The sequence below is a fragment of the Sardina pilchardus genome, chromosome 5, assembly GCF_963854185.1.
Source record: "Sardina pilchardus chromosome 5, fSarPil1.1, whole genome shotgun sequence".
Classification (NCBI taxonomy): Eukaryota; Metazoa; Chordata; class Actinopteri; order Clupeiformes; family Clupeidae; genus Sardina; species Sardina pilchardus.
Genome location: NC_084998.1, coordinates 35,384,419 through 35,411,157, shown reverse-complemented (window position 1 = coordinate 35,411,157; position 26,739 = coordinate 35,384,419). Strand labels below are relative to the sequence as shown.

General features: G+C 39.4%; 1 protein-coding gene across 2 annotated transcripts in view; it reads left to right on the top strand.

Moving 5' to 3' along the window:
• The window catches only part of ei24 (EI24 autophagy associated transmembrane protein), a 39,094-nt gene extending 12,579 nt beyond the window's left edge, over nucleotides 1-26,515 (top strand). For both annotated transcript variants that reach the window (XM_062537380.1, XM_062537381.1), the window contains 10 exons: nucleotides 5,672-5,801; nucleotides 11,330-11,475; nucleotides 15,597-15,657; nucleotides 15,742-15,808; nucleotides 19,743-19,867; nucleotides 20,034-20,153; nucleotides 20,264-20,375; nucleotides 20,478-20,589; nucleotides 25,664-25,738; nucleotides 25,843-26,515. In XM_062537380.1, the coding sequence (XP_062393364.1) occupies nucleotides 5,760-5,801; nucleotides 11,330-11,475; nucleotides 15,597-15,657; nucleotides 15,742-15,808; nucleotides 19,743-19,867; nucleotides 20,034-20,153; nucleotides 20,264-20,375; nucleotides 20,478-20,589; nucleotides 25,664-25,738; nucleotides 25,843-25,987 (1,005 nt within the window). In that variant the 5' untranslated portion in view covers nucleotides 5,672-5,759 and the 3' untranslated portion in view covers nucleotides 25,988-26,515. The remainder of the gene's footprint in view (nucleotides 1-5,671; nucleotides 5,802-11,329; nucleotides 11,476-15,596; nucleotides 15,658-15,741; nucleotides 15,809-19,742; nucleotides 19,868-20,033; nucleotides 20,154-20,263; nucleotides 20,376-20,477; nucleotides 20,590-25,663; nucleotides 25,739-25,842) is intronic.
• The last annotated feature ends 224 nt before the right edge of the window (nucleotides 26,516-26,739 follow it).

Sequence of the window (26,739 nt, the reverse complement as noted above, 5' to 3'; positions counted from 1 at the left end):
GACTGGTTTTGCCGTGGAACGACACATATAGTAACATAGGGATTGTGGTAATACTAATAGTTTACTATTGTTGGTTTACATGTGGCTGTGGTCCTGTTTGTTTGTTATGTCGGAGAAATTACAAAAATGAAAGTAAAAGTGCTCAAATGTGTTCAACAATCAGTATTTACTGAAATGTGCATAATTTGACGCTATTGCCATCCTGTGACGTCATAATATGCAAATTAGATGAGTAAATGTACTCCCTTTATAAACTTTAGTTCATACTCAATGATTTTCACATTTACAGTAGGACTTTATCTCTGACCACTTTCAAGCCATGGCCTTTTGAATTTTTTATGCAAAAATCCAAAAAAACCCGGGCGGTTAGAGGGTTAACAGAAATCTCTTTAATACATGCCTATGCTTGTCACTTTACTTATAACCGTAGGCTACATGCATGGAGAAGATCGCGCATTTTGTTACATTGTAACAATGGATGGTCAGATATGCGATAGGGCAGTGAGGGTAATTCATTGTAACCATCGACTAGCAGGCCTAGCTCCGCAAAATAAGTTTCTAGCAACTTATGTATCGTATGCATGTTCATGTTGATTCAGAGATAGGCATAGACTACCATAGGCTGCTGGGCGTCAAGCTATATGACAGCATTTTATCATGTGGTGAATTAATAACTAACGTCAGTTTAACATGTCAGAACTTTTGATCGGCGTTTCAAGTAGGCCCTACATCTGCCGAATAAAGCCTGTTAAAGTTCATATCCAACTGTGGCGCAAGTGGTTGAAGCATAGGTGTCGTACGCCAGCGACCGGGGTTCGAAACCCAGTCGAGGAACCTCTCCGGAAACCATCAATGCAAAATGTATCGATTTATTAAAAAAAATGAAAGACTTTCTGTTTTGAGATTCTTTTTATGTTTGCGATGTCTGCTAAAAAGAAAAGTTAATATGTTAATTCGTGGTTCAGCGCGCACTCACACACATTTTTACATTGACATAGTGTCGGGCTCAAGTGTCGTCCTCAGTGCCGCATAGGTAGGCTATAGGCCTAATGTATGAACTGGTTAGACGAGTGTGGGGGAGGGGGAATGATCGCACAAGACAGGCGGCTGTCGATTTTTAAATGTAGCCTACTACACCACTTGCGGAATCGGACGTGGCACATAGCCTAATTATTAGGCTACTGGATAGCAAATCCATAGACTTTGTTATATCCTTGGCGGAGATAATAATTAGGCCTATCAAATTAAAAGCACACTACGACAGGTATACTTGTGTGATCACGCAACACAAGAGAGCATTTAGCGATGGGACAGTTGTGAATGAGTGCTTAACACCCTGGAGTCTAAATACCCCCGGGGGATTTGAAAAACTGTTCCAAACACACATCTCAATCTCTGCTTTTATCATATTATAGAAACACCATTAGAAGCCTTTAATCAACTCGTTTTCAAATATATAGCCTATGTTTTAAGAGAATATGGCAATGATAATGGCACTTTCTAAAAACAATAAATTCTTAGGATTTGTCCTCTCACCTGCAGCAGGCCCATTCAAAAGCCCATCCACCTAATTTGCATTTGAAAGAGCCAATCACTAAAGTGACACATTTAGTCTAGCCTACTTTATGAGTTTTTTTGACCCCTCTAATAAATTGCCTATAGTCCTACTACGATAATGGAGGAAGGGCTGCCTAACTGTTCCCCCTAAGAGTTTTTTCATAAGATAAAATGTTTACTCTATTTAAGTTTAGGATTTGGTAGACAAGACAACCTCGGAAAGGTTCTTCAGATAAACAGTGTTTTATTGAATTAAAGGAAAGAAAATGTATCGCCAGGGTTTCGGGGCTTGCGAAGGCATTCGTTGATCTTATCGATGCAGTCCTTGCGGCCACTTCTCCTCATCGTAGGAAACTTTCTGCTTAGTGTTGACAACACAAAGGTCTTGACGTTGTGTGGCAGTGCTTGCCCTTCGATCCATCCCAGTTGGTGGTTTTGCACCAGACTCTGTAGTGCTCCTTTGTGGTGATGGCTCTGAAGAGCAGGCATCCGTACCAACGTTGCCGCGACTCTGTTGGTGAATCCGAGCCAGTGGCGTCATGCCCATTGAAGTAAAGGGGGCACGTGCCCCCTCTGATTTTTCGTCCCTGATTTTTTTTTTAATCATAACTTTACGATTATGCTCCATTCCAGAGCCTATAACGACTCAAATGTATTCTTCTGGATGTGTAATAAACATATAGCTATAAAGACCGGCCATATCAGCCCTTTTCCTAAAATTGGTGTCTGTAGCATGTCTGTTCCCGTAGAAACGCACACGCACGTCGAGCGCGCATTGTTGCGCTTATATTGAACTGTTACAGCTAACGTTAGGCTACAATTTGAACAGTTGATCTGCACCGTTCGGACAGCTACAGTCAATGGTGTTGAAGTGGTAAGGCTATGCAATAAATCAACATTACATTCGGATGATATTAAAAAGTAGCGGTATTATTTGTGGACCTGGAAATGTTGGTGATGATGATCACAAAGTTCACCAAACGCTCCAAAATTGCATTTCCAGGGAAGTCGGCTTCTCAGGGAGTGAATGGGCAGTGCTGTAGCCCGCCAGGACGAACTGTTTTATCTACCACTCTGAACGTGGCTAGAACTGATTGAAAGTTATGTCGCGATTGCAGAGGAAGAGTTTCAAGTTCAGATGCGTTGACGTTAGTGTTGGCGCTCAAATTCTCGTAGGCTACAGTATATTTGTGAGCAATACAGTCGATTCCTATTAATCCTACTGTTTGGTCTATTCTGGGATTGGATCTTTATAGCAACATAGCAAACTTAATATGTATCTAATAATCCCCCCCCCCCCCCCCCCCCGTCGGAAAATTATTGCAACGTCGCTGATTGTGCCCCCTACGAATTTTGGCTTGCATGACGCCCCTGATCCGAGCATGTTGTTCTGGGCCAACAGCAAGCAAAGTCACGTCTTCGTGCTGAGAAGGAACTTGAATGCTGTTGTCGAATGTGGCAGAGAATGCAGAAGAAGACTTTAACTATTACTTATATATTTCTTATAACGAAACGCGAAGAAAAAATACGAGGACTGACCATCTCGCCTCTCCGCGTTTCCCCCAATATCATGGCGACAAAGAGAAATAAATATGATTTGACATGTTAATGTTTGTAGCGCGCCAGTTTACCCAGTGTGTGTGCATTGAGTAGTTCCTTAAAATACGGAACAAAGAGCGTCCCGTAGGCTATCTGTTTAATACAGAAGAAGACTTTAACTATTACTTATATATTTCTTATAACGAAACGCGAAGAAAAAATACGAGGACTGACCATCTCGCCTCTCCGCGTTTCCCCCAATATCATGGCGACAAAGATAAATAAATATGATTTGACATTTTAATGTTTGTAGCGCGCCAGTTTACCCAGTGTGTGTGCATTGAGTAGTTCCTTAAAATACGGAACAAAGAGCGTCCTGTAGGCTATCTGTTTAATACAGAAGAAGACTTTAACTATTACTTATATATTTCTTATAACGAAACGCGAAGAAAAAATACGAGGACTGACCATCTCGCCTCTCCGCGTTTCCCCCAATATCATGGCGACAAAGAGAAATAAATATGATTTGACATTTTAATGTTTGTAGCGCGCCAGTTTACCCAGTGTGTGTGCATTGAGTAGTTCCTTAAAATACGGAACAAAGAGCGTCCTGTAGGCTATCTGTTTAATAGGCTACAGAAGAAGACTTTAACTAGGCTATTACTTATATATTTCTTATAACGAAACGCGAAGAACAAATACGAGGACTGACCATCTCGCCTCTCCGCGTTTCCCCCAATATCATGGCGACAAAGAGAAATAAATATGATTTGACATTTTAATGTTTGTAGCGCGCCAGTTTACCCAGTGTGTGTGCATTGAGTAGTTCCTTAAAATAGCCTACGGAACAAAGAGCGTCCCGTAGGCTATCTGTTTAATACGGAAGAAGACTTTAACTATTACTTATATATTTCTTATAACGCTGGCTGTAGGCGATTTATATAACCATTTTCATTCATTTCAACAATGGTTCATTGAAGTGTCGTTTGAATAATTTCGCCAGTCATCACCTTCATTTTAATGATTCAATGAGATTAAGGAGTCGACTATTGACGGATATGCGGTCTTCATCATTAAATGCAGTTGAAACTTTCTGCCACCTGGTGGTTGTTTGGGTACATTGCCTTAGCCTCGAAAAAAATCGGCTTGACGCACTGCGGGATCTCTTCGGGAGTCCCGCGGGAGAAGGTGCATTCTCAACCCGTACCCACTGTACTGTGTCATCTCAGGCTATGCAATTTCTTATTTTCTATGAATGTTTATCTGCTTCATATTTTGATATTTATGTCAGGCCGATGGCCATTTGTGCCACAGTACTCCATAGAAATAAGCTCTGTTAAATCTACACAGGTTTTGTAACACACACCGGAGCTCCTACGATTGTCGATTGATTATGAGAATCTACTTTGCGTTAGCTAAACCCCCCCTTAGCTGTTCTAAAATTAGTGTAAACCATGGACTTGAGTGGCTCATTGGTTTTCTGAAACGGTTGCTACATCTGTCTGGTAAGATTTCATGAAACAAAGGCACAGCAATGAGCAATGTAACAATGTATTCATAGGTAGTCATTCTTCCACCAAGAAATATATTTCCTCTATCTGAATGATTGCCAAGCAACATCGAGACACAGCAACTCTAACTTACTAATTACTATAGAACGAAATGCAGTCATGGTGTATGTTTGTGTTGGATTTTACAATTGCATCAAACGTGATTCAGCCAATCATAATCAAGGACTGGATCCACCTGTTTTAGAATAGGTAATATCACACTTAGTTGATACATGATGTATTTTTGTGTGCCCGTATCATTAGTACACTTGTTATAAGAAGTGCTTGTTATAATCAGGGCTCCAAATGAACTTTTTCCTCAATGTCCCGAATTCTACTTTGTATTGTCAGTTACTTTAAAATTCCTCTCTAGTAAGTGAAATATCTCCTAGTAATTGTCTTGACTTAACTGTGCTTTACCCCTTTAGCATTTATATCTAGATTTTAAAATACATGTTGTTACCCACATGCTTCTAATTATGCTGCGATATAGATATTTAAGGCGAGACACTACAGGTGAATAGGGTAACATTTTAAACTAGCAGATATCACTATGAAACCTCCTCAGTTGATTACTGAGATCAACATAAGAAAAAAGGTTTTTCTGTAATCTGATGTTTAAATATAACAATTAGCCATTATCTCATTAAATATGTGCTAATTTGCATATATTTTAAAACACGATATGCTTCGGATCAAGGTCGCCGTAGTACATGACACATAAGAATGGGAACTTTTGGTGAAATTAGGAGAAATGTATACCTGTGCGAGTAGACTAAATGTCATGAAATAAACACCTAAATGAGCAAATCGGACTTATTGTTGTGGTAGGGTGAAAGAATACATGCTAAAGTAGCAAACTAGCACTAAATCTTGAAATTGGCTGATGCATGCAAAAATGTTTTCTTCACCTGCCGTGTCTCGCCTTAACCATACCGTCCATCTGATTAAAGCAACTGCAAAAAGGAACTTGTCCAAAATGTTCTCTCATGAATGTATGTATTTTTATGGCCTTGTTTTTGTAGGTTGCAGTGGGCTTGTCTTATCATGAAAGCTTTGCAGATCCACAGACAGCATTCCCATTGTAGTTGATGATCTGCTGCTGGTCAAGACATGACAGACAGTGTGAGGACCTTCCTGCGCAATGTTGCAATGGTTAGACACGTGATCCATAACACTTATTGAAGAAAAGTAATGCCTAATGTATACCCAACGCACCCGACCTGTTGCGCGGCAATCAAAATGGTCAGATGCTGGTGGTGTCTTTGCGCCTGGCAGCTGTGCTTTGCCGGTGCTATGCCCGGAAATAGTTCCAAATCTAAATTGGTCTAGTAAATCCCTTCATGTTATTTTGCATTGATATTTGCACTCGATGTGAATGTACAGGTTACGAGAAATAATTATAAAACATATTGAGTTGAGTTATTTGATTCAGTTTTGCAACGACATGCTAGCTGGACACTTTGGAATACAGCGACTATGCTAAGCTAAGGCTAACCGGGCCGTTTCTAGATTAGGACAGTGGCTGGGTCGGCTACAAAACGCTTTGGCTCACTCATCCAACTCGAGGGACTGTGGGGAGTGACCCAATTTCACCTGGGGGTGGCGTGTTCCTTTAAATAAGCCCATTCATTTTTAAAACGACTAGTCATGAAGTTTGAATAATAGTCAGTTTGAGAAGTGGGAAGTTAACTTGGCTAGGCTGCAGCGAAAGTTGCTGTTCGGATGACTGATTTGTTTACAGTCATGAACTAGACGTTGGATAAGTTAACAAAGTTACCAGTGAGAGTTCCAACCGAAAGAATTAAGGGGAAAGAACTAGGACCGAGGGACATACGCATTCCAGCAAAAGGTAACAAAGATATTTATTTTCAACCAAAGGATATCATTCTGCTAAGACCTAAAAAAAATCTCTTTCCACTTAGGGAGATTACACAAACTCATCTCATTAGCTAGCTGCACACACCTTAGAAACTAGATGGGAATGTCCCCCAGTTGTGAAGAGCAGCAAGCAAAGTCTGAAATATCATCAAAGAATCTAGTTGCTTCTGCCATTAACATCAATGGATACCCTGCCTCTGTTCAGGAGAATAGGCCTTTCCCACGTGATGTCGGCAGCTGGGTATTAGTTCGTCCAGTAGCAGTAATATACAGTCAAAACGTCATTTAACTTTGCTCTCAAATCAGTGCAGCTACGAGAGCAATGATTGCAAACGATAACTGAAGATAACGTTAGTCCTAACATTTAGGAGACCCGTGCTATACATAGCAGCAACTTCAGCTAGCTAACATGTTAGCAAGTTGGTTTGATGTAGACCTTCCACGGCGAAATCAGTCACATTGTTAAAATTTTCAAAATCATAGTTCTTAAGTTTTCACGAAGGGGCATAGTCTACCTTCAAAACGATACCTTTATCTAATGAATTGAATGTCACATTACTGAAATATAAACATTCAAAGGAGTTGAGTTCATCCTGTCATGCCAAGAGAAAAACGGAGAAATCTGCCTCTGAAGTTAACCGTCGGCTCAACACTCACGAACGCTTTGTACGGTCGCCGCTATTTTAAGATTTACGGTACTCACTTGTATACAACGACACAGCACGCGGATAGCTTGGTGGTTGTCAATGAGAGCATTTACCGTAAATATTGTAATAGAGAGGCAAAAACGTATGTATTTAGCTTGCAAAAATCACGATAGGTCTGTTTACACGTCTAAAGCATGTTTATACTTCAAATTTCGTCTCCTCTCCTTCACAACACCATCCCCGGGGTCTTAACAAGTGAACCGCGTTGGCTGGTCAGGGTTTTAAAGCATTTCCGGTCATTACACAGCAGTGGCAATTAATTTGCAATGACTAGCATGCTAATAGCGATTTACGCTAACGCACCTAAAGCACAGCTGTCGGTAACACATAGAAGTAGTTCACGGAGTTCCGTACAGCGTTCTATTTCGAAAACAACGCTAATACGTACACCACAGTGTTCCGTACAGTTAACCTTGTTGCCTTCTACGGCAACTCACTCGCTAGGCAGTGAGGCAGTCTGTCGAATATCCACTATCAAACCAACTTGAAGCTAGCTGAAGTTGCTGCTATATATTAAAGGGATATTCCACCATTTTTGGAAATAACGCTCATTTCCCACCTCCCCTCGAGCAAAACAATCGATATTTACCTTGTTCCCATTCATCCAGCCATTCTGTGAGTCTTGTGATACAACTTTTAGCTTCAGCCTAGCTTAGCTTCGCATGTTTAAGGCTTTATTTCGCCAACACTGCAAGACAGTAAGCTAGCCAAGGTTATTTTAACCACAACGGACAACGCGCAGAGTAAAAGGATGAACTCCAAACACACAATACTCACTCAAAGTTCGCACGTTAACTCTCCAAACGTTAACGCAACACAATGAATCAATGATTAGGCTAGCAAATAAAACAAAGACTACAATATATTGAGAGTACCAGCAGAGAATAATTAAGACTTCATTCGACTTACACATATATCTTATTTGTCCAAAACAGCCCATACAGTAGGCTATCCATAGATAGACACCTGCCTCTATTTCCCTACTCAGATCCCGTGCAGATATGTCCTTTGGCAATCCATGATTTCACGTAGGGAATGGGATTGAACCGGGTAGCTTAAGCAGTGGGCCGACAAGGCCAATAAAGAGTTGTGAGGAGATGGTAGAGGGGAAAAGAGATGCTCTATTTGCTGCGCAAATCAATTTAATCTGCGAAAAGCCCCTGCACTTGAGATTGGGACAGTGTTGACTGCGGCCAAAAGGTCCGAACGAACTTTTATTTAATGAATGAATGAATTAATTATTGTTTGCTTTATTTCATTGTGATATGGTCATGGAGGTGGTGGATCTAATTTAATACCTGCCGGATCCAATGTCGGAGGTTCCGGATCTCAAATTAAGCCTTGAATAGCTGCCGGATCCAAAGTCGGAGGTTCCGGATCTTGTTCCGGCTTGTTCCGGCTCAAATTAAGCACTGAATAAGACCAACTTAAAATGAAACCTGGCGTTTTCCTAGGCTGATTTGACATGGAACTACACTCTCATCTGGCATAATAATCAAGGCAACTTGCAAACTACTGGCACTACTACTGCTTGTTGTCTATGGGGACTATTTTCAGATGCTGCGTATGATATCACTGCGCCTATGGTACGTTTGCAAATTGCCTTGATTATTACGCCAGATGAGAGCGTAGTTCCATGTCAAATCAGCCTAGAAAAACGCCAGGTTTCATTTTCAGTTGGTCTTATTGCACTTTCTAACTTGAGAGGAGACACGTTTTAAATGGGAAAATTACCAGAAATCTTAGTCACTTTTAAACATGAAGCTAGCAGGCGAGAAGCTAATGGTCTAATCCGATTCAATGATCTATGCTAGGCTGAAGCTAAAAGTTGTATCGCCAGACTCACAGAATGGCTGGATGAACGGGAACAAGGTAAATATCGATTGTTTTGCTCGAGGGGAGGTGGGAAATTAGCATATTTCCAAAAATGGCGGAATATCCCTAGGGACCCTCTACTCACTACCACGTAAGTGTAGTGTTATTTGGAACAGTAGAAGAGGTATAAAAATAGCGTTTTGTAGTTGAGAAAGGACATGCCCGGGTCACTTCCAGGCTAACGAGTTTTGGCTAAAAACGGTGACCTCGAACTTTCTCAAAATACATCCGAATGAATCTAAAGTGCATTTCACTCCGGATTATCCCTTTAAGGATTAGGCTACTGACTTTACTCTCAAATCAAGGCAGCTATGTGACGGCAATGATCGCCAACGATAACAAGGAAAATGAAGATAAGAAATACATGTGGAATATTAATCTTACCTCAAGAACTGTAACCATATCACCATAGCTTTTGCATACGTTGGATGAACTGATACTCAGCAAAGCTTCAAAGCGGAAAGTGTCTGACGTTAGCGTGGGAAGGGCCTATACTGCTAATAGTGTCGCTACCACCACGCTCAAGTATACATGGTTACAACGTTCCACGTGACGTCACATTGTCGCACGACAAGTCGGGTGCGTGGACTGTACCGCCGCCTTAATATACTTTTTCAGGAATGTTTGCCAGCAGTACCAAAGAACTTCTTAAGTATTTGAACACATGCCAAAGTTGACTAAAAAGAGGAATATAAAATCATCTTTTGGAAATTGATCTTAATGGCCCTCATTTATCAACAGAGCGTAGAAACCAGCGAATATCTAAGCGCAGAAATCACTTTATGGCGGGGCTCATGTGTGATTCATCAAAGTTTCGTATCACTCCATTTCCAGCGTAAGAATAAACGTGTGTTGATAAATGTGGCGGCTGGAAACAAGCGTGATTTAAATATCACGTCCCTATATTATGCTCGTTTTAATGGCCTCGCCCCTAGAATTTACGACATGAAGGTGCATTATACATCCAAAAGAGATCATTAGTGATCTTGAGCCACAGTGACGTCCAGCTGTCCTTGTCATCAAGGAAGGTGGGAAACTAGAGCGCTTTAAGCGCAACATACTTTATTTTCGCAGAGAGAATGCATCATACTACAAATACATTCATTACAAAACCGTACGACACTGAAATTTGCCCTTTGAAAATAATTTCAAATATATAATTCATGAATGTTGCGTTTGCCAAAGAGAAAGTAATCATCTCCTAAATGGCTATCCTAAGCCATGAAATGTGTCAATATACAACATTACAGCAAATAGGCTGCACAGGTGTTATGTCCGAGATAGTCCATCAATTAAACTATTCAACTTTCTAATGCACCGCCGATTTACTGCTGCGCGATGCTATGCCGCCTGAAAAACTTGCGTACGCGAGTTCAGACTAGACGTGAGATTTGAGCGTATAGCACCGATCACATTCACATTGATAAATGCCATACTTTGCGTGGAAACAAGCGTACGCCTGTTTTACGCCTGTTTTTGGTCGTACACACGTTTCATAAATGAGGGCCAATGTCTTGACTAAAAAAATGAGGAAATATCAAACCTTTAAGGACACCAATTGTCTTTACAAATGAATAATGTAAATAAATAGATAACTGAATGAATGAATGAATAAATGTAAATAACAAATAAATAAATACATGTTTTTCCTTAAAATTCAGGAGTCATAAGTATTGGAACCCCTATGTTAAATTCCCATAGAGGCAGATTTTTATTTTTAAAGGCCAGTTATTTCATGGATCCAGGATACTATGCATCCTGATAAAGTTCCATTGGAATGAAATAACACCACCTCATCACATACCCTTCACCATACCTAGAGATTGGAATGGTGTTTTTTTCAGTTGGCCTATTAGCTGGTTTGATTTGCATTGAGCTCAATGAGAATGAAACCAGCTAATAGGCTAAGGAAAAAAACACCATGCTAATCTCTAGGCATGGTGAAGGGTATGTGGTGATGTGGGGCTATCCTGAAGCAGAAGCGGAAAGGAGTAGCTTTTTAGGTAGCTGTGAAACATACTGATAAATGTCTTGCAAGTCCCTTTGGGCTACTATTATTTTCAAAAAGTAAGCGATGGAATATGTTGAACAAAAATGAAAAGAAAAAGGTTATTATTCATTTTAAACATAGGACATTATATGGGAAAGTATTTTTTCAGTGTATTTGGTTGAATGATTACTGTCATTATCTGCAGAAATCATGTCATTGTGTAATTATAGGGGGTAAAGGACTCCATTGTAGGGATTGGGACAATCTCCAAACTTGATGCCCGCATACAGCAAAAAAGGGAAGAGCAGAGGCGGAGACGAACAAGTGGAGCTCTGGCACAACGGAGAGCACAAATTAATGACCGCAAGCCAGAGAGGTAAGAGAGTTTTAGGTGAGTGTTGTAATTGTAAACAGTTACATGGTGATCTCAGAGAGTGTTGAGAAGTGGCACCTGGGAGCAGACCATGGTTAATGAAGGGGGGGGGGGGGGGGGGGGGGGGGGGGGGGGGGGAAGGGAGCATGGCTGTGGACTGCTTTTCATTGGTGTATGGACCATAACTGATCTGTATGGACCAACACCCACAATTCAACACAGAGGTGAACCACTTATTGATCGCAAAGTTTTGCTGTAATGGTAATAATACAGTTTTTTCCCACCCCTGTGATAATAATTCCCTAAGTTCCAATGTAGAATTACAGAGAAAAGGAACAGGACATGGCAGTTGTCCATGTCTTAAAAGTTGACATTACTGGAGGAGTGTAAGAGCTTGACCACCTGACATTTAACAGATAGCCAAAGCTATTTGACTTTGCAAAGCCTACATTTGTATATGGAAAAACACAACATCTTGATAATTACATGAATAAGTCCATGGGATACTATCGTGATAAAACTGATTTTTATTGGAAAAGAGTTCAGCTTCCTCAATTGCTATGGTATGTGTAAGTTTGCATCTGCAAATTACCTAATTTACAACACTTTAGCTTTGCTACAGTCTGTGTAAGGGACAGACAATTAATTACACCATGAACTTAAACCTAGCGACTTTGGCCTAGGCTACAAGCACCAGGGCCAGAGTTCCTGCTGGGTTTGCATTTATAATGGGCCATTTTACCAGCTGACAAAAATCATGAAAAGTAAGTTCATCAAGACAAGACACTGCAACATTCTGCTGTAGCCACTAGTAACAGTCATTGTTGTGCCCAGTGCTTGATCTGCAGCCCTGGCAGTTGAGCAGGGCTTGTTACTATACTACACTATTATTCCTTTTAAGTCTTATTCTTATTGTTTATTCCCGTCAACCTGTTTTTTTTTGTCAGCTCCTTCTCCTAGAACTATGTCAACATCGCTCCAACACTCCACTACTGTTGGTTTACTTGTTCCAGTTTACTTGTTCAGTTGTCCTGTAGATAAAATAAAAAAAAAAATATATATGTTCAATGTCTGCTAAATTCCATAACCATAATCATAACATCCAGTATTTACTAAAAGTTGTGGAATTCAATATGGCCACCATGATGTCATAATATGCTAAATTTACTCCTCTCATAAACTTTGGATCATGCTCATTATTTGTCTCATTTAAATTTTCCCTGCATTTCTAATCACTTTCAAGCCACAGCCTTTTGAAAAAATGATGTCAAAATCCAGCGTTTTCTTCAAAAAAAAAAAAAAACCCTGGCGGTTAAAGGGTTAATTCAAAAATATATAAATAAATAAATAAAACTGAGGAGGTGTGAAGTTGATTTGGTATGAGGAAGATACAGTGCCTATAGAAAGTCATCATACCCTTTTGAAATAGTTACTTTTTTTGTCTTACAGCCTGAAATCAAAACCCATTTTAAAAAAAATCTTTTCCAGTTTTATTAACAAATTTAGCTGTACAACATCAAAATAATGAAAATAAAGTAAACAGTTCTGAAAATTAATAAAAAATGAAAAACTAGAATAACAGGGTTGGAAAAGTCATCATACCCCTGACTTAATACTTTGTAAAGCTCCCTTTTGCTTTCATTACAGCCATCAATCTGTTTGGATATGTCTCTATTATAGCTTTGCACACCTAGATAGGGGAATATTTGCCCAATTTTCCGTACAGAAATGTTAAAATTTAGTCAAATTCTGTAGGGAATGGCGATGGACTGCTATCTTCAAGTCAATCCACATATTTTCTATAGGATTTAAGTCAGGGCTCTGACTTTGCCACTCAAGGATATTCACCATCCTATCCTTAAGCCACTGCTTTGTTCTTTTGGCAGTATGTTTAGGATTATTGTCGTGTTGGAAGGCGAATGACCTCCCCATCCTCAGCTGTCTAGGAGAGGGACGCAGGTTTTCCTTAAGAATGTGGGTGTACTTGGCAGCATCCATTTTCCCTTCTATCCTGACCAATTGCCCAGTTCCCGCTGAAAAGAAACATCCCCACAACATAAAGTTGCCCCCACCATGCTTCACACTAGGTATGGTGTGTTTTGGGTGGTGTGCTGTGTTGGTTTTCGCCAAACATTGCGCTTGGAGTTCAGTGCAAAAACACATCTGGAATATTCTGCTACCATGTGGAAAAAGCTTATATGGTCAGATGAGACTAAGATCGAACTTTTTGGAGACTAAGATTGAAGTTTTTGGACTGAGCTCCAGGCGCTAACCAAACACAGTATACACACCCAAACACACCCAAAACACACCATACCTACTTTGAAGCATGGTGGGGGCAACATTATGTTTTGGGGATGTTTCTCTTCAGCGGGGACTGGGCAATTGGTCAGGATAGAAGGGAAAATGGATGCTGCCAAGTACACCAAAATTCTTGAGGAAAACCTGCGTCCCTCTCCTAAACAGCTGAGGATGGGGAGGTCATTCGCCTTCCAACACGACAAAAATCCTAAACATACTGCCAAAAGAACAAAGCAGTGGCTTAAGGATAGGATGGTGAATATCCTTGAGTGGCAAAGTCAGAGCCCTGACTTAAATCCTATAGAAAATATGTGGATTGACTTGAAGAGAGCAGTCCATCGCCATTCCCTACAGAATTTGACTAAATTTTAACAATTCTGCACGGAAAATTGGGCAAATATTCCCCTATCTAGGTGTGCAAAGCTATAATAGAGACATATCCAAACAGATTGATGGCTGTAATGAAAGCAAAAGGAAGCTTGACAAAGTATTAAGTCAGGGGTATGATGACTTTTCCAACCCTGTTATTCTAGTTTTTAATTTTTTATTAATTTTCAGAACTGTTGACTTTTTTTTCATTATTTTGATGTTGTACAGCTACATTTGTAAATAAAACTGGAAAAGATTTTTTTTTTTAAATGGGTTTTGATTTCAGGCTGTAAGACAAAAAAAGTAACTATTTCAAAAGGGTATGATAACTTTCTATAGGCACTGTAATGACAGTTCAGCATCCTGGTGGCTTGTGGATAGAAACCGTCTCTGTATCTGCTGAGACAGGTCTGCATGCTCTTGTACCTTCTACCAGATGGTAGGAGGGTGAAGAGACTGTGGCAGGGATGACTGGGGTCAGTGAGGATCCGCTTGGTCTTTCTCCTGCAGCGCTGGCTGTAAAGATCCTGAATAGTTGGTAACGCATCTGGAGCAGCTGACTCTCCACTGCTGTGTCCCCAATATAGATGGGTGTGTGCTCCTCTCCCTGCAGTCTCCTGCATGTCACACATAGAAAATGCAATTCAAAATGACAAAACAGGACTAATGTTTCTATATCCTCCACAAGCAGGTCAACTAAATAGGGCTTCCTGCATGGGACTCAAGTCCTTCTTTAATCATGTGGCATGACCACAGTTATGCTGTAGAAATGTAGTACAATGAAGTACAATGCAGTTATGCATAGATGCAGACTAATCTAAACACCGAATATTTGACTTAAACAGAAAGGGGTATTTAACTACCAAGGGGTAATTAACTACCAGTTCAACCTATTATTTTAGGAAAAGTGCTGGTAAAAGGACAGGTAACTTTTTAATAAAGAGCTAAATTAAAGAAAAAGATGACTGATACTCTCTAGAGCAGTGGATCTCAAACTTTTCACAATGAGTACCACCTCAGAGAACAATTACATTTACCACCATTATGAGCAGCATTAAAATACGGTAGCGTAGGCCTACTTAAATATATTCTACATTGTACATACTATTGTTTTCCTCTAGATGTAATGATTTTTCATTATATATATCATTTGAAGTGATTATTTTGTCTTCATGGAAAAAAAACTTCTTGGAGACTGAGTACCAGAACAGAGAGTCCGCGTACCACCAGTGGTACCCGTACCACAGTTTGAGAACCACTGCTCTAGAGGCTTTTATCTGTTTTTAGTGACACAGACTTGCAACAGTGAGTTAGAGAAGCTTACCTGTCAGGTGGTGATGCTACCACTGCTTTATTATGTCCAACAAAGGGACAAAAAATATTTTGAGAATGACCAGTGATGTATTAATATGTAATGCACTCATTTCATCTCTGTCATCTTCTCTTCCATTCAGTGAACCAAAATTAGCCAGCCGGATCTTTCAGTGTTGTGCATGGAATGGAGGAGTGTTTTGGGTAAGTCTGTTATTTAGAAATCACAGAGAGAATTACTGTTAATTAATCTCACGGTGTGGTAAATCATGGCAATTATCTTCACAGCTCAGTATGTTACTCTTCTACCGAGTGTTTATTCCACTCTTACAGACTGTAACAGCCAAAATCATAGGTATGTATGTTCTTACATTTATTTGGAATATGTCATTTGCTTAAACAATATGTTCAATATCAGTAAAATATATTGTAAAATGTGGTGACCCAGGCTTAGGATGTGTCTGATAGCAAAATAGTCAAATTTGTACTGTTGTTCACTTTGGCCTATAATCTGTCATGCAAAGCATCTGGAGTTATGAGTTAATGAATTAAGTAACAATAACAAGTATGCAGTGTTTCCCACAGAATTGGATTCTATTTGTGGTGGTAGCTGATTTGGTTACAACACCTCAAATTATTATTTAGCATTAAAGCTTAATAGCATAGGCCACATTCCACCTGTGAGCTAAACTATTACACATATAATTTTTGCTTCATTTGTAACTAGGTGGCGCTATACATGAAATGAGTGGTTGTAGGATGGGGGTTCCAGTCCAGCGGGGGGCGGCGATGGATCAAAGCGAAAAACAATGGTTCCATGTCATTCTTGTGGGGCTACATGCCCACCAAGTTTCATGCACCCCGGTCTTTCAGTGACCCAGGAGATCTTGACAGAAAATTACTAATGCGAAAAAAAGCAACAAAAAAAAAACCGATGAAAAAAAACCTATATGACCGCCACTTCGTTGCGCTGCAGTCATAATAATGTCGGCCCTTGAGGGTTTTTTTAATTGCGACACCGACACCAGTAGTTGCCAGACATCCAGAGCTTTGATTCAAGCCCAAATTCGCTGCGCAAAGTTTTCACAAAGTAGCAGATGTGTATTTGTTTGTAATCACCTGGAAGTGATGCAGGTGAAAAAGTTTGATGCTAAGCGGAATAGCAATTTAGCCCGTTGTCTTCTATGCAATGCTTCTGTGTACTAACTACAATCTTTAAACCATTGGTAATGTGTTATTGGATGTCCATGCAGAGGAGGGGTGGTGAGGCCCATTATAGCCCTTTTCAGACAGGTTTTGCGCACATTTTGCAATAATTGCTTACCGCATTTCTGACGGTAGCGGACTTTCAGACATTAAGCATATATGCGCAATGTATACGGCCACCTGTTGTTCACATCTAATGTAGAATTTCCGTCAATTGGGCTTTAGTTCGCTGGGCAGATAATGACGCCTAATAAATGCGGCCGCACTGACAGCTGTGCATGCGAGTGTAGTTTTCACACCGGGAGTAGCCTTGCTGCATTACTGTAGGTTACGAAGGTAACTATGGATCTGTGAGACCGAGGGATGACCGTCACCATCCCTTTTTAGACCGTAGTGACGGTCAGAGTGAGGTCGAAACAGATCTGCAGCTTGTTAAGAGAGATGTAGGCTAACTGTTCAGTGATATCGGGCACTTTAAATACACATAATACTTCCCAGTATTACACATAATACTTCCAGCAGGAAAAGTTCCGATAGTAGATATGCGGATATATGCATTCAGACAGCACAACGAAAAAAAAACTGCCGTAGAATGTCCGTGAACATTGTGTAAATACACGACTGTCTGAAAGGGGCTTATGAGAGAGCTGGGCATATATGCAATAGACTTAAGCAATAAGCCCCTCGAGGCCGTAGTTTACACTGATTTTAGAACAGCTAAGGGGCGTTGTTAGACACGACGCAAAGCGGAAAATGTGAATGTATGGAATCACAATGCCTGATCAGGGCTCTACAGTGTGACCATTTCACTTGCATATTTGGCTGGAATATATGAAATATAGCTGTAACAAAAAGATACAAGAGTAGCCTAACATTCCGGTTTACTCCGAAAATAGAATGCTATCAACAGCCATCTATAGAGACCGTGAAGGTGTTACTTCTGCCAGATTTAGTGCCAACAACAAGAAGCTCAGACTTGTACTGTTTAGCTCCAGTAGGTTCAATAGGTTCTAGTCATCCATAAATATATATCATGAAGACATGGAATACTTGTGTAGGTTTTGTAGACATACGCTATATTGTCAAAAGTATTTGCTCGACCTCATATTATGGATTATGTAAGGGATAATGTATAGAACGCCGGTAATTATCGGAAAATAAGTCCCGACAGGATGAACAGACGCGTAGCGGAGGGGTTCTGCTTCGTCCTTGTGACGGACCGCTATGCGGCCGCACATGTAGACTGCCATAACAGCGGCAAGTTTGAACAGTTTACACGCACACCCGACATTGTGACATTGCACCGGTTAACATATGCTTTCATTTCAGTTCATACAATTAGAACACAACACGTTCATTTTCATCCAACAGTTCCAAGTTTATTTGACGTCGCGCACGCAGTCTGTTTCTGTTTGTTTCGTTATCTACATGTCCTTAGTTTTGATTATGATTATTTTACCCGGCGTGAGCGGTGTGACTTCCTCCGGCTGGCATATCCAGTTAAAGGAATTCGTGGTGATTGGATGCCAGAATAAGTGTCCACTGGAAGGCACCACCATTGCAGATGTCGGGGGGAGGGGAGAAGATTATTGGGACTGTGATTAAGTGATTTGATATTGGTTATGATTATTCTTATTTAAGAAATATTATTTACTTGACTATTTATTCTAAGGTGGCCATGGTCCTTGAATGTGTTGCTAGTCCTAGTCTTCCCCTGTGTGTCTTCAATGGTTTGATCAGCCAGTATATATGTTTCCCGAGTGTGTCATTGTAGGAGGTCAGTCATTATGTTCAGTTCTGTTTGAGTCACCATTATCTGGATTTCATTTGAGTTAAGTTCTGTTTTGTAGCTCTAGGCCTGAGAACTCTCTTTCGAATTATTTGAAGATTTTGTTATGATTTCAAGTTCTGATTTTTGATTTTTATATGTTTTGTTGGAATAAATCCCTTTTTTGAAACCTTTATCTCTGCATCCCCGTTGCCTTGCTGCCTGGTCCCTCACAGTTCTGAAGGGACTTATTTTCCGATAATGACCGGCATTTTATACATTATCCTGCTTATTATACGGCTACTTACCAAAACGAGAAAATAAACTTAACTCAATGTGTCTTTAGCAATGACTTGGCTACTGTTTCGTGGCTTCTGCTAGAACTAACAGAATAAGTAGTTCGCCACAGTTGACAGTTGTTACACTGTAAAAAAGAAACATGATAAAAACACTAAATCTGAGGTAAAAGATACTCAAAACAAGTGAAAATTATCTGTCCATGCAGCAAGATAATTTTACTTGACAAGATTTCTTGAATGAAAGTTAATTATATCTAGAAATAAGATTCTAGTGTAACGTTGAACACTTAAAATAAGACATCACTCTTAAAACAAGATGAATTATCTAACACTTCTAAATCTATGTTTTTTTTTTATCTTGATAAGTTAAAAAAAAATTGCAGTGTAGGTGTTACCTGGCAACATACTTAGTAGCTGAGTTTCACATTCAAAGAAATTCCATTGCAACCAGCGAACGGATTTGTTGCTGATTGATATGAAAGACGTGAATTAAAAGCACAAAACCCGTTGCCATTGTCAACGGTCATTATATAGATTTAACAGACCTCCGAACGTTGGGAAGGCCTGTTAATGTGAATGGAACTTTCTGCAGCTCTCTGAAGAGCCGTGTAATAAATTATATTAATACCATTGATGTGTTAACAGATGAGATATTCATACATTTTAACATAGAGGGGGACACCCCTCTTAAGTGAACCTGTGTTATTTTGTATCCCTAGAACTTATTTGAATGTGTGAATTAAATGCTAAATTTACATTATGTACAAACATGGGCAACCATTCTGCTGTCCCTGCTCTGTGAGGTAGGCTAAGCATCACTTTTAGACTGTTTATTTTCTTCTCATGAAATGATGTGCACAATGCCAATAGTGCATTTACAATGTAAATACGGCATTGCCAATGCAAACACTTTTACTCAAAGTAAAGCCATTTTATAACCCTGGATCCCAAAATCAGGTGTGGTCCATGGAAGTGGTTTTCTGTTAGCATGTACTAAATATGGCTTTTATTCACAGGTGACCCATCACTTCATGGAAATGTGTGGTCCTGGCTGGAGTTCATTTTGACATCTGTATTTAGTGCTCTCTGGGTGCTTCCTCTTTTTGTGCTCAGCAAAATTGTTAATGCCATTTGGTTTCAGGTGAGTCTTAGCTGACTGTCCTTTTTCCCTCAGAATTGTATCCATGCTATCCAGCTGTTGGCTAGACTCTTTAAATTGACTATATTGTGTTGTAAATACTGGGATGACTTTTAGCCTGTGATGAGTTTTCAGTATTGTTTGTTTGTTTGTTTCATACCTCCCCAAGGATATAGCTGATCTTGCTTTTGAAGTTTCTGGACGAAAGGCCCAGCCCTTTCCCAGTGTTAGTAAGATTGTTGCAGACATGCTCTTCAATCTCATCCTCCAGGCCCTCTTCCTTATTCAAGTAAGAGAGACTGTGCTTTTAGTCTTTTTATGTTACTATTTTCTTCAACATTTCACTATAAAATGTTGATCCAAGAAATGTTACAGTTTTTTTCATTTCGTTTTCTAAAGGGCATGATTGTTAGTCTCTTTCCTATTGACGCGATTGGACAGATGGTTAGTCTCCTACACATGTCTCTGCTGTACTCTCTATACTGCTTTGAATACCGCTGGTTCAACCATGGTGAGTTGTGTTTGTTGTTGGGTTTTCCCCCCAAAATACTCTTCTAATCAGAAGCATTCTCTTAGTCTTGAGTTGCAAATTTCTTAACTTGCATTTTTTTAGGTATCGAAATGCATCAACGGCTATCAAATATTGAGAGAAATTGGCCTTATTACTTTGGCTTTGGTCTACCTATGGCTCTGCTGACTGCTCTTCCATCCTCATATATCATAAGGTAGTTATTTGACCTCTCATACTATTTGGACTTACAGGGATAAGTCAGGGCATGTTGGATAATTAGGAAGCTACCCTGGAGATAAAGAAGTATTTTTAGTTTTGTAAGTGCAAAAAACGTCTGTTTGTTCAGTCAGTGCAGTATCTTACTATTATTCTGATCCATACAGTTGATTTCCGAACAGACCTCTAGAAGAAGAATTTAGGTTTTGCACTGATTGCAGAGTATTTATACCCTTTCTGTACACTAACAGTGGGCGTTGCATTCAATTGGCCAGTTTCACGTGAATCACGTGTATTTTATTTATTTTTTCCCAAGTGAAGCTGCAATGACCCAGACAACCATCTGGTGGCACTTGTGAGCAGGGTTAGGAATGTCGGCATTTACCACTAGCAATCCAATCCAACATTCCAAAAAGTGAATTAAATCCCGAAGCAAGCTGAACATCTTTTCTGCTTTTAATAGAGCCTACTGATAGATGCTCCAAACGATATGCAGTCTCACAATAAAAACCTGTTATTGTTTATGAAGAGGCATCGGGCTGTTTCGTTTAGGTTTGTTTTGCTGTCACTAATGGTTTCATGAGGTCACGAAGCCAGTGTCAAGCTTCCATTTAAAAGCATAGGCCTAATAAGGCTTATGTCCGAAGCGCCACTTGTGTTGTCTTTATTGGCTCAATCAATACCTTTTATCTCAAATTTGCAGATAGGTCGATGGTGGCAACATTAAGCTGGCAACAAAACAAAATTGTTCACAAATGTTATTCTTGATTCTAAATAAGGGAAACATAAATAAAAACCGACGCACCACTAACCTCTTGCCTATATTATATATTTATTTGAAATGTAAGCTGACTGTTGTCAAATTTGTAAAATAAAATACAGGAGCAACTATATGGTTTTATGCTCTCTTATGCTGTTTCATTCCGAACTGAAAGCGATAAGTTCCACTTTGCATAAATAATTCCTGAACCGTTTTGATCAGGGCAAAAAAATACTTATCAGTGTTGCAGACATTACATTCTTTTCCAAAAAAATACTTCTCATGGTGTTCACGAATGTTATTCTTGATTCTAAATGCGGGCAACGATTAAAAAATAAAAAGTCCCGTATTCCGACGCACCACAAACATCTTGCCTATTTAAATATTATATTATGTGTCATAAAAGTTTGGACTTTTTCGTAACAAAACAATTTCATTTGAACTATGGACTGTAGGGCTGGGATAAACGATTATTTTTTAAACGATTAATCTAGCGATTATTTTTTCGATGCATCGATAAATCTAACGATTGATTTTTTCAGTTCGATTCGATTATCGATTATCTCCCCACTAATTGACTAATAGCTACATGTTGATTTACATATCTGAATGAAATAAAACATGAATGTCTTAACATGGCAATGTATGTTTATTGCTCTTAAAATTCCAAAATGAAAGACTGTACAAGTGCAATATGCATTCTAAGTCAGAAGTAGCATTCAATAAAACCTTGAAGCCTTGAAAACACTGGGAGTGTTGTCGAAGGAGACAAGATCCCAACTGTCATCAATAAAATGACAAGTTAAGTATAGGCTTATTTTAAGTCTTTGGGGCCATAGGGCCCACCTACACATACTGTATACCCCTATCAAATCATCATCATGATGATCATTATTACCATTATTATTATGCTGTGTTAAGTGTACTTTCACTTCAAAGCAGTCAATGTTTAAAGTGCTAGCAATGTTCACAAAAAAGTTTGAAAAAATCAGAGCCCTGCAAATAGTAATGTAAGATACAGTATAATTACAATAGCTAATTGCTTTTGCATGGTTGCATGATAAATACTTCTGACAACAGCAATTATATAGGTGCTATTGTTTTGGGATGTTTCCCTCATGCAAGCATCAAACTCTGGCAAATGGAGACAAAATTGACATGCTTTTTAATGAAATTCCATTTGAATCTCTGAATGTAAGGATTCAGAAACACAATACCAACTTTTGTCTATGTATTACGGCCGAGCAGATGGGCGTCTCAGCCGACAGCGCCGGAGGTTTTATGGAAGCGGCCCGACTGTAATTGCTAGCTGGGAAATCACTGATCTGGAGATTTTTAAATGAAAGACTTAGGCTACAATCTTTTGACCATATTAAGATTTGACTGAACTATACTCTGCTCTGTTTCAAGAATCCATGTTGTTCTATTAAAAGTTGTTAAATAATTAAACAGCCTTCCAACAGGTTGAAGCCGAACTTGCCACCAACGTTATCGTTTAGTTTCAGTTTCTGTCGCGCAAACACGCACATGCATGCATTCAATGAATGCTTATACCAACACTTAATTGTGTTGCTCTATGTTTAATCACATCGAATTAGCAAGTATTTCCTCCTGATTGCTGAAACGTTTGTTTTCTTTTTCTGTCGGGTCGCGGTTGCTTGATCAATTGCGCAACAAATTATCAGGTGAAGCACCGAGCCTAATTTCACTCCACGCCTCACGACCAAGCAGTCTACATGCAGACCGGTGCAGCTCTGCGGCCCATAGTTAGAGAAACGCTGCAGAGGAACGAGTGCGTGCTGCCTTGCACTTCTGAAAGTCTGAGGAGTCACTCTCGTTGCCGCCAACCTGATTTTGACAACATATCGATTCTCATATTTTGAACCAACGTATTTTTTGCGTCGAACTAATCAATTAGGCCGATGCATTGTCCCAGCCCTAATTGACTGCCCTTGAAGGAAGTTTGATTGGACTTTAAGTTGACAGAAGAAGAAGAAACACACTAGACACTAGGGCTATCAATCTTCCTCTAGTATCCCATTCGAATTTCATTCATTATTATTTTTCTAAATTCGAATTATATTCGAATATTTAATGATCAATTTTGACTTATTAATATTTACTATTTTTCTATCTACTCACACTGTAAAAACTGGCTTAGCCTATGCCACTGCCATTATGACATCGTAGTTGACTTGTTTTACGTGAGAGCTGTCTTGCTAAGTAAATTATAGCCCTTTTCTGACTGAGAAACATTACATTCACGTTACAGAAATAACGGGCTCAGGGGGATTTCGCAGTGTGAAAGGTAGACGTGTTGTGGTCCCAGGTTGTCTGAAGCCGACTGCTAAATATAGTCAACACAAAAAAAAAACACATTCGAATTATAATTTTAACATTCGAATAGTATTAATTTTTTACAAATTTGAACTATATTCGAATACCGAAATTCGTTCCAACAGCCCTACTAGACACACGCTAGAAGCACACGTTTGCCCTGTGGAAGCCTTAAAAATTTTGACTTCATTTATTTAAAAATGATATGACCTCATGAATCCTATGGTTGTGTGTGTGTTCTTCTTGTCTTTTTTGACCTAAAGGCTAATGTTTATAGGGGATGCATCTCAGTTGTTAAATTTGCACATAACATATTTGCATGGTCTTCTTTTTCTCGACTCTGCTCTTTCTCGGGGCCTCAGTGCAGGAAATTAAGGCTACATTAATTACTCGGAGTGGTGGAGGTTTTTTGTAAAATGGGCTTAAAATAGGCTACAATTGTATTTGGCAGAGGACATAGGCTGCTAGTGACAAAATCCAGGAAATGCTAGGAAAGTGTCGCTTCAGCGTGGCAACCACGAAGCTCTTCACATTTTGAGGCAGTGCTCGATACCTCTAGAACAATCCCAGTTTGTGGTCTGTATGAAAGTCAAACTTTCATTTAAAAGCATTTATGCTGGCAACAAAACAAAAGGAATCACAAAGGTTATTCTTTATTCTAAATACGTACCGCCATGGCGATAAAGAGAAAGAAGGCTATGTTGTCACCTGTTGTACCTGTCAAATTTGTCAAATAAAATACAGGAGAAACTATATGGTTTATGCTCTCTCCTAACCGAAAGCCGGAAAGGAGTAGTAGGCTCACTGTTGCAGACACACACTCAACATAGACTATACAAAAGATTGCTAATAACCCAAGCTGATGTGTGAAACTGCTCTTGGGGGGTGGGGTTTTTTTTGATACATGATTTAAGGCACAGAAGTCAGCTCACAGAGGGGGGATGGTACAGTTAGGTTATGGCTCCGGTGCCGCCGCTGACCATTTTGGTGCCCTAAGCAGAATCGCTTTGTGAATTGAAGTATGTGATGACACGTTGCTTCACATTTCTGTTTGCAATTAAAAGTGAATTATGAATCTGGTAGCCACCTATATAGCTATCTGAATGGAATGCCTCAATCGGCACGGCATAATGCTTGGAAAATGAATTATTCAAGACTCAAAAGTCAAAGTAACTAATTGTTATAATACAGTTAGATAATGCTACGTGGTAGAGACAGAGAGCCCAAAAAGTACCTTCTTGCATGCAACATGGCGTTAGCAAATTGTCACATTGTAAACGTTCTCGAGTGAAATGCAGTTTGCATTATTTGCAGTATTTTGCTTGAAACTAGGCTATAGGCCTACGCATCCAAAACGTCTGCTGCATGGGTGCATCTGGGTAGCCTTCTCTGTTCACTGAATGCTTAGTGCTGGCATACCAACGTTCAATTTCACTTTGTTTGTGTTGTTTTCAACTCTTTCACCACTATTGATTCAGGTCTATGTAAAATATGAATAAACAAATATAACCTCATCATTTGATGCATTTAACTATGCAAAACGAGGGTCTGTGTTACTTAAATACATGTGTATATTGTATCAAGCCACATAGAGTGTAGTTTGGCTATCACCATACTAAGCTCAATCTTTTAAGAATGAACATTAGTATGGGGAGGCTGCGCTTTATTTCTACTGTGATCAATGGGCATTGTTCAAATTACTCGCTTGGATAGTCCTTCAACCAATCTGACCAACAATCCGGTGTGTCAGCTAGTTTCTGATTGGAGCCAAAGGTTCTGGCAGGGAACAGAGGAGATATGTGCATATTTCCAGATTTGTTGGAAGTTCAGGCAGGGTTCACCCAGCCTACATGGATTGGTCAATTTTGTTCAAATTTATTGTGATCAATTTTGTCATATTTTTTAGTGGCTGTCTGCTCTCCATCAAAATGTGTTTGAACCCTAATCAAATGTCATATATGACATCTTTTATCAGTGGCTGTCTGTTCTCCATCCTGTTTCCCCTCTTCATCATCAGCGCCAATGAAGCCAAGACTCCAGTAAAGTTATAGTGAGTATCACATTTAAACCTGTAATTTTTTACCCTCTCCAGATTTCGTGGTGATGTAACTGTTAACATGACAACATTTCTACTCTGTTATTGTCTCTTAACAGCCATTTTCAGCTGCGCCTTTTCTCCCTTGTTGTGCTCATCAGCAACAAGCTGTTTCACAAAACAGTTCATCTCCAGTCCTCTCTAACATCCTCTACCTCTAATGAGAAACTGCCTTCCCCTCACGTGTCACCAGTTCTTCAGTAACCAATGCCTTTTCAGTGACATCCAGGAGTGAGAATATAGAGAGCACAATCTGTTTCCAAGGCAATTAAGTATTTATATGGGGGAGCCAGAAAGGAATAGGTATTCTTTTTGCTATCATTTGGGATTACATATGTTTAAGTCTTTCGACCATCTGTATACCCTGAAAATGGATTGAGCAAATGTAAATGACAAATGTTCCACTTAACCTCACAGTTCCTGTGTTTGTGTGCCATCTGAATGGGTTGGAGTTTTTAAGAACAGCGTGGCCCATATTTCAATTTTTTGTGTTGTCCCCAAATTACTGTTTATGTTAATTTAACCTGTGGCCTTTTGATTAAAATATTATGCTATCTCTTTTTTCCCCTCATGTATTGCACACTAAAAGACAAAATGTTGAAGAGCATGGTTTCTTTTGGCCTGTAAGCCAATTTTCAGCTTGTGGCCAACATGTAGGTAAAAACAGAACATTGGCCATTGAAGATAATAATGTTAATGTCAGAAGAATTAAAGAAAAGATAAGAAAGAAAATACTTTTAAAGTGTTTTATATGTGATTATTGACCAAGAAAAGGACAACATAATAATGAGTCAGATACAGTGGGGAGAACATGTATTTGACACCATGCTGAAGTTGGTTAAAAAGAGGAATATAAAATCATCATTTGACAATTGATCTTAATGCCTCAATTAAAAAAAATGAGTAAAAATCAAACCGCTAATGACACCAATTTTCTTTGTGATTGAAGAATTTAT